The sequence below is a fragment of the Rissa tridactyla genome, chromosome 11 (genome assembly GCF_028500815.1).
Source record: "Rissa tridactyla isolate bRisTri1 chromosome 11, bRisTri1.patW.cur.20221130, whole genome shotgun sequence".
In the NCBI taxonomy this organism is placed as follows: Eukaryota; Metazoa; Chordata; class Aves; order Charadriiformes; family Laridae; genus Rissa; species Rissa tridactyla.
This window is the reverse complement of record NC_071476.1, coordinates 10450420-10464302: the sequence shown is the minus strand read 5'-3', so window position 1 is coordinate 10464302 and position 13883 is coordinate 10450420. Positions and strand designations below refer to the sequence as shown.

At 53.9% G+C, this 13883-nt stretch overlaps 1 protein-coding gene and 1 long non-coding RNA gene across 2 annotated transcripts in view; one reads left to right on the top strand and one right to left on the bottom strand.

Annotated features, from left to right (window-relative positions):
- Positions 1-1217: 1217 nt before the first annotated feature.
- Positions 1218-13883, bottom strand: part of SH3RF2 (SH3 domain containing ring finger 2) — a 37801-nt gene continuing 25135 nt past the window's right edge. The window contains exons 4-8 of the mRNA XM_054217397.1: positions 9555-9649; positions 7305-7475; positions 4940-5160; positions 2461-2828; positions 1218-1511 (exon numbers count right to left, since the gene is read on the bottom strand). Of these exons, the coding sequence (XP_054073372.1) occupies positions 1218-1511; positions 2461-2828; positions 4940-5160; positions 7305-7475; positions 9555-9649 (1149 nt within the window). The remainder of the gene's footprint in view (positions 1512-2460; positions 2829-4939; positions 5161-7304; positions 7476-9554; positions 9650-13883) is intronic.
- On the top strand, positions 10023-11549 carry LOC128916123 (uncharacterized). The gene is made up of 3 exons (XR_008468850.1): positions 10023-10283; positions 10623-10790; positions 11412-11549. It is a non-coding gene; the product is annotated as an uncharacterized LOC128916123 (long non-coding RNA).

Genomic DNA, 13883 nt, shown 5'->3' with positions numbered 1-13883 from the left:
AGCACAGCTACCGCTGTTAGGAGATCTGGCGGTCAGTGGTTGTGGCTGGGATGGGAATTGCTGGTCTATAAACTGGCAATAAAAACAAAGTATGAAAACCAAAAGCTGTTGTGCCTGGGTCTGCTGGAGACTGGTCCCAGCTGGTAAGCTGGGCACAGCTCTGACCCTGCCAGCTTTCCCCCGGGATCACAGGAGGAAACGGGGTCTGCTGAAAATCAGCTGGTGCTGCCGCGGCGCAGGGGTGGTCTGCGGCACGGTGAACGCTGAATTCTGCTTTCTGTTACATAGACAATGTTTCATGCATCTTAATGTAGACTTAAACCCATGAATTCCGCTTAGGATATTTACAAAAGCAGTATCTGAAAGGGTGGGCGGTGGGAAGGAGCTGGAGTGAGCTCCTGGACTGCTAGGAGGTACCTGACAGGTAATTAGAGGAAACCAAGCAATGAGGAGAACCAAGATTCAATCCCGCTGTCTGCAGAGTCTAAGTGACTGCGGTAATGGCAGGTCCCTTTCCATTGGCCCTTTCCTCTCCAAATCACCTTTTAAACTGTAGTCTGTGTTAAAACTCCTGGACTAATACCAAACAGAAAAGCAAGCAGCCAACCAACCTAACAAAAAAATCTGAGTGAACCCCCCTCAAAAGGCAACAGGAACCGTCAGCGAGGAACTGACTGATTTTGATTTATGGTTTCTTTATCCTGCAGAAGCAGGAAAGTAATGAACCAGTGTTTTGATCTCTGTGGGCTTTCCTGCAGCAGTGAGGAGATCAAAACAAGCTTAACTATTTCTTATACCTCACGCTCTCTTCCCCCTCCCGCTCCTTTTCCAGTACCACACAGCCAGCCTTACGCGGCACCAGAGAACATCGGTTTTGTGGATGCCACAAACACCGTTCGTGTCTCTGGCAGCCGCCCTGGGGGCAGTGGGGCTCCTCCAGCCGCGCTTGGCACAGCAGGGCCGGGACAGGGCTCCGTGCAGGGATAGGTGCTGCCCTGTCCCGTCCCGCTCCCTTGGGAGCTCCCCCAGTTCTCTGCAAGCCTCAGACTTGCAGGTCCCGAGGGCGCCGGTGGCATGGAGATGTGGGGAATACCTGTCCCTCGCCGCGGGAGGGGAGCGGTGGAGGTGGCAGGCTGGCGGGGGTGCGGGGTGCTCGCCCCTCGCAGGAGGGAGGAGAGGAGCTCGCGTGAAGGGAAGCGAGCGGAGGAGTTACCCTGTCAGTTTGCGGAAATGCTGCTGTAGTTCTTCTTGACGGGGAAGGTGAGCTGCCCGGAGAGGTCCAGCGACAGCGCCTTGGGGTGCAGCGCCCGTCGCTGGTGCAGGGGGCTGGAGCTGGGCCTGGGCGAGTAGAGCAGGGCCAGCTCGGGGCCCGGCAGGATAGCTTCTGGCAGGAGAGCCTCCGCCGCGGCCGCCGGCTCCGTCCTGCTGCGCAGCAGGCTTGGGGAGGGCTGCAGGCTGTGCCGCTTGGGCGGCGGCGGGCTGTGGTTCTGGAACCTCACCGTCTTCACTTGCTGCAACGAGAAGGGGACCAGGATCACGGTGGGAAAAGCAGCCATCCCCCCTCCCTGCTGGATCTGCCCTGGAACACTGAGGGATGAGCTGAGGGGGCAACTGGCTCCCTCCCGGGGGCAGAGGATGCCTGCGGGGAAGCCCAGTGTGATGGGCAGCGGGTAGTGGGTGAGGAGAGCACCAGGGAACGGTACGGCGCAGTGCAGCACTGCCATCGGCTCTCATAGACCCCGGAGAGTCGGCCCAGAGCCATCACCGAGGGAGTGGGGAGAGCGAGGGGAAGAGTGGGTGGCAGCCCGACAGAGGAGGGAGGGTGGCCCGTCCTGCCGTGCCCCTCCCGGAGAGCCTGCCATTTCTCTCCACCTGATGATGTTCCTCCCGGGAGCTCTGAGGTCACCTGGGCTTGTGGAGCCATTTACTTTTTGGGTGCCACGGGAAGGGAAGGTCATCACTAGGGCAATTTGCAGAACCATTTTATCTTTATGAAATTTCCCTCTGGCTGCCAGAGGGGAAAGAAATTTCCATTCCAAATGGCTCAGCCAAAGCGCCGGGAGGGAGATGGGGGGAGCTCTGTAGAGACCAGCCTGATGTACAGTCTAACACCCAGGTCTGTGGCATTTGCTCCCAAACTCTCAGGGACCTCGGTGGGATTCTTGCCTGATTTAAGAACTCGGAAAAGTCTCAATATTTGATTGTGACTGAACATTGGTTTACACTGAAAGAATCCCTGCAGCATCTTGCCTTTCTGAAGGGCTTAATCTGAACAGCAGAGTCTGCAACACAAATATCTGATTTCTTAATGCAGCTACCAATCCCAGTAACTTCTATCAGAAGAAAACCTGGTGAGAATGGAGGGAGGCTCTCACAGGCTTTGGCCCCGGGCGATATTAGGTTGAGTGCCAGGCCCAGGAGGATGGGGACCCTCTGGAGCCCAGGTACCCCGGGCCGTACCTTCTCGGCGTTGTTGCGGGAGGTGTCTGGCTTCACCAGGATGGATGGCGGGGCTGATGCCGGTGGCTTTGGAGCTGCCTCGCTCTTTGCTGGAGGGTCTTTGGCATCCAGGATCACTGAGCTGCACACAGAGGGAGTTCTGCTTTCCCCTCCTCGGACCACAAGTGCCGGTGAAGCGTCGTGGGAGAAGTTTGGTCTCGTTGCTGCCTCGGCCATGCCGGCACCAGGAGGGATGCTGTGCGGCTGGGGGCTGGCGTGCTGATAAAGCTGAAACTGCGGAGGTCGTCCCGCGGCCGTGGGAGGACGCCTGAGGGAGCCTGCAACCTGCACGGGGGTCCCTGCCTGCCCCGGCCGCTGCAGGGATCCGTCTGGGGAGCAAGAACAGTCAGAAGGAGGTAAGTCAGCAGGAATCCAGTGTGGCCCTTGTGGGGCCCGGGCGCTCCCTGCCCTCCTCCCGCGCAGTTCCATTGCTGAACGCAGGAGCCGCCAGCAGGAGCCCCGTTCCTGAGCCCTCCCGCCGTCCCGTGCTCCCGTGCTGGCTGCGGGTCCTACTTGGCTGCTCCATCCCATAGCTGAACTTTTTGTTCTACAGTTTCTTGCTGTTCACGAGATTGAATTTTTTTATTTTTTTTTTTTAAACAGAGACACCACAGGGGAATGAGTCCTTTACAGTAAACAAACTCTTAAGATAAATCCCATTTTGAATCTAGAAACACTGACCATGGCCCTCGCAACTGCGCCTGGCCCCTTCCAGGGGCACTGCCTGCCTCCAGCAGCAGCTCCGCCAGCGAGCGCTGCAGAACGTGCCACTTGATTGCCCAAACACACTTGGAAACGTGTTCTAAAGCAGCACATATGGGCTGAAGATGAACCTTGCCAGCCTCGGTGGAAAGAACATAACCAACTGAGCTCTGCGTAAGCCTTCGCAAAGAGTTTTTCTTTGCTGAGTTAAAAAACCTAAAATTAACCAAAACAAGCATGGCTGGGGAAGCCAGTGGCGTGGGACCCCGGCTCCCTGCCTCGGGGGGGGTCCCCTGAGGCTCCCTGTCCCTCCTCTCCACCCTCGGGGAGGGTGTTTCCTACAGCCTCGGGCACATGCAAGTGAGAAGCACGAATTGGATCTTTGTGGAGGAGGAGGAGAAAAACAGAGCTGATATGGAGGAATTTTCCCTCTAGTGCAGTGCTACATCAAGGCTTTTGACTTCACAATTTCACTGGGTAACTCCTGCTGCTTTTTTTTCCATGAAGTATCCTTTCTCACCTTCAGGCTACTCATGATTTTATGCATCTCAGATATTTCCAAGCTGAATTTTTTTTTTTTCTCCTGAAGTAGAAGTTGTTCTGTTCTCTTGATCATCCTCCTGCATACTTGTCCTGATTTTACTATATGCTTTTTGAGTTACCAGAAATACGTGAAGTGTTCAGGGTATGAGTTTGCCAGAACTCCCCCAATGGCACAGATGAGTTTTACTCTCTTGTTCTGAGTTCCTTTCTTAATAATTCCTAATAATACTCTAAAGTAACCTTTTCAAAAATTGCTTCTGAGCATGCAGTTGGAGCTTTCAAAGAGCCGTCTGTGACAATTCCAAAACTTTTCTCCAGACCAACAAAAGCTAATTTAGGGACCAAGGTTTTGTGTGTGTAATTAGGGATTATTTCTCCCCATATCTGTTTTCGTGCCCTGTTGCTGGTTGTTGTGGATTTCAAAGGCGGGATTTGCTGATTTTCCAAAATCACAGAAGTCCCTTTTAGAGACTGATAATATTGTCTTGGTACAGTTCATGTTTACTTTGCTGGAGTTTGTATTTCATTTTCTTTCTTTGCTGCATAAGGATACTTTTATGTCTAACAGCCTCCCTTATGCCATTGTTTAAATGTTTTTGGTCACCCAATGCAAGTTGAGCCCCATTTGAGTGGTGGGTTGGGGTGAGCCAGCCGCCATCGCCCCCCTTCCCACCTTTGCAGGGGATTAACCCCCCAGGCACTTCACCCCCGTCCCTGCCAGCCTGGGGGGTTAATCCCCAGAGGTCGGGGAGGCTTTGCTGCACTCAGCCTAGGAAATCGCATTTTCCTTCGTGTGCAGCCCCTTGCCCAGCAGCAGGACGATGCTGCCTGTCCCCAGCACTGCAGCCCGGCTGTAACGAGACCCCTTGGAAAGGCCCTTCCCAAGAGCTGGTTTCACAAGAGGGATGCAGCTGGGTGACAGCGTGGTCACTCTGTGTCTGCAAACCCGGCGTGGCAGCCAGGGACGCCTGCCCCCCAGCTCATACTGTGGGGAGATGCCGAGTGCCGTGGGGAACGGCCCGTCTCTGCTCATGGGCTCAGCCCTGGCAAGGACCACTCGGGAGAGCTGCCACTTTTCCAGACACGTTCACTTCTTTTTTTTTATGGCTCCGGTGCTAATTGCAGGCAGCCAGCATGGTCTGGGAGGGGGGACGCGTCTGGCTTCTCCCTCCCAGAGACCCCCTGAAGCACTTACTCTTCCTCGTGCTGCCCCGTCCGCGCCGCAGCGATGCCTGTCCCGAGGCGGCCGCGCTCCTGCCGGGCGAGGGGATGGGCACGGGCAGCAGCGCCGGCTTCAGCGGTCTGCTTTGTCTGGGGCCGTTTTCTGAGATGCTCCCCTGGGAGGAGAGTGAGGAGGTCGATAGCGTCCATGAGGCGTACAGAGAAGGCATCTTCGAGTCAGAGAGATTGGATTTCCTGTTTGAAATGGAAGAGGAAATAAACTGGGACTAGGCTTGAGGTTTTGTAAGGAAAGCAGGGGTTTGCCCAACAGGGTGCTCAATGGTTTCAATGCGCCTGCACTGGTCCCAGGTCAGGGCTTTGGTGGGAAGTGCTAGGCATGACACAGTTAGTTCAGGTTTCTGATTCCATTTTAACAAGGGCTTTCATCTTTCTGTACCTGATTTGTATGAAATTATGCCCAAATAGGGTTAGGATTTGTTACAGGTAATGCCATGGCATTGCAGAAGGGACCCCTAGACACCAGCCCTCCCTCTGTGATTTCCCGCATGGCAGCTGCCGGAGGGACCTTCAGCTGGGGCTCTCGGGGCCGGCAGGGCTGTACGGAGCGGGCAGAGCCAGGGCTTGGGCTCCTGCTGGCTGGCTCTCGCTTCCCCTCCGCCTTTGGGCAGCTCTCGGGTGCTCAGCAGCTACTGCGGACTGTCCTCTCCCTCTGCCTTCCCTAGGGATGTCACCTTCAGCCTTTCACCCGAGGCCACTGAATTGCCCAAAAACTTGTCAGCCTTCCTCACCAGCACACTGGCCAAATACCGCTCCAAATTCCTTGATGAAGTCCTTTTGTTAACTCCTTAAAGGAAGGAAAAACCATCCCTCTGATTCTTTTTTATCTTTTTGGGGGGGGTGGAGGAATGAGTTATGGTTTAATAACCGAGCAGTGATTCATCAAATAACTCGGGTATCAATTTATTATGAAGAAATTTCCTAAGGAGGATAGAAAAGCAGCTCCAAACCCGGTGCTTATGGTTGAAGCGCTTTGTGAGGCTATGTAGGGTGTCTGGGCTGTGCTCTCCGTTATTTGTTTGCTGTTTATCGGTGAGGGGGGAGTCACGGTGTTATCGGAGGCTGATGGTGAAGAAATGAGCTGGAGGGATGAAGATGGATCGCCAGTGGTCCTGGATGTGGGGAGGGTGCAGGGGGGGCAACGCTGGGGTTAAACAGTGCTGGGAGCCCTGGCCTGACCCCAGTGATCCGGCAGGATAAGATACAAGCAGGGAAAGGGAAGCGAGGGAGGGACAAGGAGGCAGCAGGAGGAGCGTAAGGTGGATTTTTGCCATGTCGCCAGCAGGCTCTGAGGGAGGCAGGGGCTGAGAGGCCTCATCCCTCACTGCCGCCCTTGGCCCTGCCAGACACACGGGCGGCTGCGCTGCTGTCCCTGCGGGACACTGCTGCCCCTCCGGCAGAGCTCCCTGTGCCCCTCCATCCCGTCCCTGCTCCTGCAGTCGGGGCTGGACCGTCACAGCGAGTTTCCAGGCACGGAAACTGCTCCAAATAATGAAATCACAGTCCTGGGAGAGGCGTCCTGACTTATCCCTGCTTTCTATTTGCAGAAGCAGAGCACTACATTTCTCAGCTGCTCTTCATTTCTCTGCCCAACCTGAGCATATCTCAGGGGAACTAAGGGCACAGGCAATTTTTTTTCCTCTCCTAAATTGTATATTTTAATTATTGCTCTTTTTAATGCATGTTTGTTTAGCTAGATCAATGGCGTCCAGTGATTAAATGCCTGCTCTAAAGACAGTATTTTGACTCTAGAAGAGCCTTCAGCTTGTGGTTTCCCTTCTGGCAGGAAAAAAAAAGAAAGACCAGAGTCATCCAAAAGGAATAAAGGCGAGTCCGAGCACAGACACGCTGCCATTCATCCTGGCTCCCAGACTGAACTCATCAGAATGTGCTGGCTGTCTCACCTTTGGTCTTTGTCAAAGCTCCTGGACTGAATTAAATAGTCATGGGAGAAGCTGCTGATGTCTCTGTCGACATTCCAGGTTTAAACGAAGAGGGTGAAGGCTGATGTTGAGCTGTTCCCCTCCGAGGGGAACGCTGTCGGTCCCCTCCGCTCCCTGACCTCTCCCTGCCGCGGCACCTGGCTGTTGGAGGGAGATGCGGTTCCCAGGTGGAGTGTGCAGCCGAGTCGGCACACAGAGAAATAAAGGGAGTGAGAGCTGCCACGTGTCATCCCGCCCAGGCGAGGAATCCCTGGCCCTTGGAAGTGCTGCAGGAATCCCTTGGCAGTGATTCCTCCGCAGGAACGAGATGACCCCAAATCCTACGTGTTACCCACTCCCCTCTCCGCATGCTTTTGTTTCATGTAAGAAGAACCAGACCTGAAGAGGGGAGCGACGTAGTTGCTGGGGAAGATCCCCACTCTCCCCGTGACAAGGGACATGCCCCGCAGCCAGCCGTCGTGGTCTTTGCCAAAGACGCGGACTCCTTCTCCCTTCTGCAGCTCCAGCTCGTCTGGTCCATGAGCCACGTAGGAATGGAGAGCCACGCACCTGGGGAGACAGGGGTGAGGATGGCAGGAGCAGGACGGCTGGAGCCATCCTGAACCTCCTGGGTGTAACTGTGCTGGAGAGCTGACGCTGCTAGCTTTGGGTGAGCGGCGGCTGTTTGCCTGAAGCCTCGTCAACCACCACTCGCATCAAATATTTGGGTGCTGCCGTTATTGTGGAGAGAACTGTGCAGGGAAGAAACTGCCTGTAACTTCAGGCCAAAGAGGTTATGAATAAAAGAAGAGCCAACAGGAACGGAAAACAAAGCAGATCCCATCAATGGTTTCTGTCCCAGCAGTGTCAGCCAAGCCAGCCAAGGGCGACAAGCGATAGGCAGGAGAAAGCTGCTGTTCTCCACCTCGCAGCAAGGGCTCCATTGCAATAACTGATGAAGGGCTGATGCCTACCTGTCCTAAGGCAAAGCAGCACGAAAGAGTGCAGGTACGACGCTCTGTCCGAGCGATAGCATCAAGAATACGTTCTGCCTTTGAAGCAGGTGGTGAGCCAGAGGCCTTGCATCTGCTTGCCTTGAGCATCATCTGGAGGGGTTTGAGGCGAGAGGAGCACTGCTCCTACACCGATGCGCGTGTTAACCCCATCTTCCTCCCTCCCCTCCTCCTCCTCCTGCAACCAGACCCCTGCAGAGACCAATGCTGGACTTCAGTCGCTGCCGCTGGGGCCCTTCCTTTGAGAACAAAGTGGATGAAGGAGGAGATACAGGACTGTGCTCTGGGCTAGCGAGGAAACCGGACTAGAAAAATAAATTTGAGATCCCCTCTGGACCTCTCTGTCAGGATTCTGGGACTACGATGAGGTGATGAAGCTTTGTTCTCCACAGTGAACCACGTGTGGCCATGCAGCAAAACAGGAGCAAAAGAAAATGACGTATTTTTCAAAACTTTCCCCAATTTGGTCTTTAAAGAACGTTAATTTTTCCTCCTGTATAACACGTTTAATTTAATTACATTGTTGTTGGTTTTTTTTTAAGGGGAGTGTGATCCACTCCCAAGTATTAACGAGTTACAGACCAATACGGCAATTATCAGATATTATTTAAGAAACGGCAGACTAGTTGTCTAAATAGTCAAGGACTATCTCCTAACTTTTAAAAACGTTTCTGTCTCACTGTTGGTCAGAGCAATCACTTGAAAGTTTGACTTGAAATGCCTGTTGTCTTTATCAAGTGCCTTCTCCTTCTGTTACTTGCGCAGCCCAGGCGAGGCGCAGCGTAGGGGTGCGCTGCTTCTGCAGGGGTTTATTGCTTTGTGCAGGATTCATCCTGAAGGGCAGGACGTGCAGATCCTGGTTTGATATTGTAGGGTTGAAAGGGGAGCTGTGCAAAATAGGCAGCTTATCGAACACTTTATACAATCCTCATTCTGCAAATTATTTTAAGATGTTAGGAGTTCTCTTGTGCTTAGGATTGTGTGCGATGGGCTTGGGTGACCTGTGCTACTGCAGGAAAGTAGCAAACACCAGCGCGTGGTACAGATACTGCTGGTGTGTGCTAGCGTTCCCCAGGCCTGGCTCCGTACTGGGGAGGTGCTAATTACCACGTAGGCAGCTTGTTGCTGGTCTGTTGTTATTAGGTAGCTTACTACAGTGCCAGGCTGGTGAATCTTATCTAGAGGAAAACCAATTATCACAATACGTTATCTGCAAATTTTAACTCTGGGAAAGTTTTAAAAGATTGGATCATTCAAAACACCAGTAAGTTTCACTGTTTTAAAATAAATAACTTGAGGCGCTTAACGAGTAATTAGTTTCTTCATTTTAAATTTTTCTTTAAATATATACTGTTGACAAACAGGCAGAACTACGTATCTATAAATACTGAAGTAAGGTAGTAAGGCGCAAGGACGGTTCACCTGCTGGGAACAGAATAACTCAACCGTGCTACTGAGTCTCTGTGACCCCCTGCTTAGAGCAGCCGTGTCCACCCCTGCGTGGGTCTGGGCACGCGGGAGCCGTGCTCTGCTCCGCCTTCACCTCCCGCCGCGCGAGAACCCGGGGATGGATAAACCTAAGCTGAAGGTACAGGAAATTACAGAACCCCCAACGTATTTCAGTTTCCTTACGTACATGTAAGCTGAGACGTGGTGCTGCAGGTGGGGAAGAGTGACAATGGCTGCCGAGTGCCCCAGTGATCCTGGCACGGGGTAGTAAGATGCACTGACCTACAGGGAGAAAGAAAGCAAAAAAACCAATATATTAATCTGAATGTAGGCTTATTTTAGCCCCTGGAAGAGCAGCTTCAAACATTTGACAGGCTTCACCCACCCTTTAAACAAAAAAAAAACCCAAAACAAACAAACAAAAAAACCAAACCAAAGATATTTTGGGAGAAAGAGGTTTGGAGCATTTGCCAAAAAAAGGGCCAGACAGTAAGAGGAAGACTCGCTTCAACACCGAGACGCTTTCCAGGGCACGGCTTGGTTGGGCTGATGCCGCGTATCCCGTCCTGTAAATAAGGAACTTGTTGGGACAGCTGAGCTGCTGTGTGAGCAGGTCTCCGAACAACGATGGAACAGGATAAACGTAACCAAACAGCCATGACTTCCCAAGAGCCCTAAACCTGTAATTGTTGTTAATCTCATGTATCTGAGATCCACCGGAGTGGGGAAACACTCCTTCGCACCTCTCCTCGCGTTCAGTGTTTTCTCACCCCTTTTTGCTTGGCTCTGAGGGAGGTGAGTACCTTTGATTCATTCACCGTCTCCGGTGCCTGCTTTAGGAATGAGAAGCAGTTTGGGAAAACAGCATTTCAAGCCCAGACTTTGCTAACCAGGAGGAGTCCGTCGCGTCTGCCAGGTGAGGCCTGGTGTAATCATTGCTCTTTCCCTTGTTATTTACTTAGCTCCAGCTGGGAGTATTGGCATTGTCTAAACCCTAAATAATACAGTCCTTGCCCTAGTGATCTTTTAATAACTATTATTAAAGCTATTTACCACGTCTGTGGTGTCCCGAGGAGCTCTGCAGCCCCGTGCGTGCAGACGGTGCTGGGTAGGGGTCGCTGGCTGCCGCACCGGGAGCGGGGCAGAGGCACCTCGCTGGGGTTGGCGTTTGGTTTGGGGTGGCTCTTTCCCCACCATTGTTTTGCATCTACAGAGAGGCACCAGCCACCATAATGTCTCCTCTGCCCTCTCCTAGGGGTCTTTCATGTTCCGGGGAGGAGCCTCAGCCCCGTTTCTGCTGTCAGGGTAATCGCGTGCCTCCAACACGCCATGCCAGACCTACTGCTGCAGGAGGTGAGCGCCCGTCCCTGCTGCCGCCTGCCCAAGGCAAGGAGATGACTCCTCGAACCTCGTCCTTGTCCCGGTGAGGATGTGGGCAGCGTTGCTGGGTTGTTCTCATTCCCCTGTCCCTCCATGTCTTGCAGGTCAAGTGACATCCACCCACTTAGGGGGTTTCTGAGGCAGGGGTGCTCTGGCCGTTGCCCCCCGACCCCAGAACCTGCCTCTTTGTCCGTTTGATTTCTCCCCGTGAGCTTTGCTTTTCCCTTGTCCTTGTGCTGGCAGCACAGCGAACCCCAGGGCCGGGGGGTGATGGGGCACCCACCCCAGGCGGGGCCCACGGCTTCGGAGGAGAGGACAGCACCCTCGGGATGCTCTCTTCAGCAGGGCGAGGTCAGCCAAAGCACAAAAGCGTGTCCCGGGGTGAGGAGCTGTGAGCAAGCGGCTCATCCCCGGCTGACACCCGGCGCTGCACACGCTGAGAGGTGTGAGCCATGTCGTGCGGCTGCTGTCGGGAGGCGGAAACAAAGCTCCCAGCGAGGCAGTGCGGCGGCGGCGGCAGCATCCCTGGGGAACCTCAGCCAGCGGAAAGTCACTGGGCTGGGATGTGGCTGGCAGTCACGCTCTCCAGCAAAGACCAGAGGATCTTTAATGATGCGAGTCGTCAGGGCTTTAATCTCTTATTCGTTTCAAATCTAATTTCTAGTGATTATGTCTGTAACACGGTGCTGGGGCAGTGGCTTTGCAAGGACCTAGGGAAAAAAAAGAAGTGACTCACCAGCTCTGTTGCTCTCCAGTAAACCAAGTTAATTAAAAAACCCAGCGACTGTAGCTTCTGCCTCTGGACCTGGAGTGGCAGGTAAGCTTCAAATCATCTTTGTGTTCCTTATTTTCCAGTCCGGGTAGGGTCAGACCAGGCTCTCATATAAAGTTGATTTGAAATTATAATTCTGTTTTAGTAATTTTGGTAATCAAAATCTTTGGAATTTGGGGATTTGGAGTTTCTTTTTCCTGCATTGGAGCAAAACGACAACCTTTTGCTTGGTTTTCCTGATGGGCCTGTGTTGAAATGTCCGCTTCTGGAGGGAAAGCTGGATGTTTTTCATCTCTCTCTGTTCCCCTCTGCATGGATCCTTTCAGAGCCTGTATCAAAGCTGGTTTTGTATTTTCAACAGAGAGGAAAAAGGATTGAATGAAATATTTTCCACCCACATATAATTGATTTCAGCATTCACTTTTGTTGATCTCCTGCGAGTACCTTGGAATCCCTTATAAGTACAAAGAGTTTCATCTCCTGCCTCTCCTTAAATCCCTCTCTTACTCCATCTCCTCTCTAGCTTGTCACCGACGTGATTTCTGCAGCGCCTGCTGACACAGGCAGTTCCCAGTCAAGCGTGATCATGAGACGCCTCACGGGCAGGGAGATTTTCCCCGTCCCATCGCGGGGCGGTTGGTGCTACTGGAAGTTGGGTCCTGCAAGTTTCAGATCACTTATCACATAGAAAAGCCAGATGCACTTGACAGCTGATGTCAGGTTTCTCAGCTCACTTGAACAAGTGGCAAAGGGCAGCAGCGGCTCTTAGCCCGGTGTTTCCTGACTCACGTCCAGCCAGAACAGGGCAATAAGCCCAGCTGTGACTGGGAAGAGGTTCCCTCCGCTGCTGGTGCTTTCTGCTGGGGGCGGGGAGGGAGGGCACGGCTCAGCATCGCTGCAGCCGCTTGCACAACTGGCACATGCACAGACATGGTGTGCCACAAGCCCTGCAAACTGGTTCTGGCTCCCGGCTTGGCACCGCCAAGGGGGAGGAGGGCGGGTGGCAGTGCCGGCTGCTGCCGGTTATTCCCTTTTATGGGCCGAAATGAGCCCGACCTGATCCTTGGTGGTGGAAGTGCCAGGCAGGCACGGCAGGCTTTGGAAAGCCCTGCAAACAGCCAGCACGGCCGTTTCACCATTGTTTCTTAATCCGTACTTTGTTCTGCGTGTGCCCAAGGTGCCACCCCTCCAGCGCCCTCTCCCCCGCCAAGTGCCGGCATCGCTTGAGACGTGACTCCGCTGGGGAAGTGTCACACACAGGCAGGATGCTTCAGGGGTATACTGGTGCTTCTCTTCATCTCCCTCAAACGTCTGTAGTCTCATAGCTTAGGCCTGGTGCCATGGAACTACAAGCTACTGGAAAATTCCCACTTTTTTTTGACTCACACCCCAAGGAAAGCAATGAACACATCCATTCAAAACATGGATTTTTTTTTTTTTTTTTAAATTACTAGATCCGAATGTATATTCAATATCCGTCTGGACGCCTCTCCTCTCAGAGGAGAGGAATTTAAGGGCTGGGGTAGTAGCAGGGCCACTTGGTTTCCAGTTTGATGGCTAATGTTGCCTTGCTGCCCCATCCCTGAGTGACGGCTGATGCCAGGACCCCCCCTCCTGTGATCCTGACCCTTGCTACTGTCAAAGCCAGCTGCAGCACAGCTCCTTTCCTTCCAGCTGGTCTCATGGGGCCTTGCATCCGTATCTCCGGCAGGGAATGAAACCGGGTCATTGTCTGAAAGGAGAAAAGCAGCTCCGAGTGCTCCATGGAGGGTGAGCAAGTGCCTGCCCAGTGTGCGGAGGCGAGTGAGGGGCTGGGGTGCTGCTGCTGGGGCAGTTCAGGAACAGCTCCGGTGTTTGGGTGGGGATCCTGGGGGCCGTGGCTGCTCTTGGACTTCTCTGGGCTCTGCATGGAGCCCGGGATGGGGAGGCGGACTTTCCCTGGCTCCCAGGGAGGGCGGATGCTGCGGTCCGCATTCCTCCTGCTGGTGATTCACCGCTAACCCTGCCGCCTGCTCCCTCCCCTCACCAGCCCTCTGCTCGGAGGAGGGCATCGGCGGCGCTGGCCTGGGCAGGGGGCACCCTCCGCCCCCCTCTCCTTGCCCAGCCTCCCCCAGGTGCCTCATCCCTGCCTGCCAGCTAAGGTTATCCAACCCTGGGCTTTGCCCTGGGACAATTCCCGCTTAACCGGTTAAATCCTTGCCTACTTCGGTCTTGCCCACCAGGTCTCGGAACTCCTCCCGAGAGGCTGTGCTGTCTGGGGCTGGCTCCTGGGTGGTTCGAGCGCTGCCCTCGCTGCTCCTTACACAGCACGGCCGGGTGCGAGCGCAGGCTCTGGGCACCCAGGGGGACCCTGGGCTGGGTTTC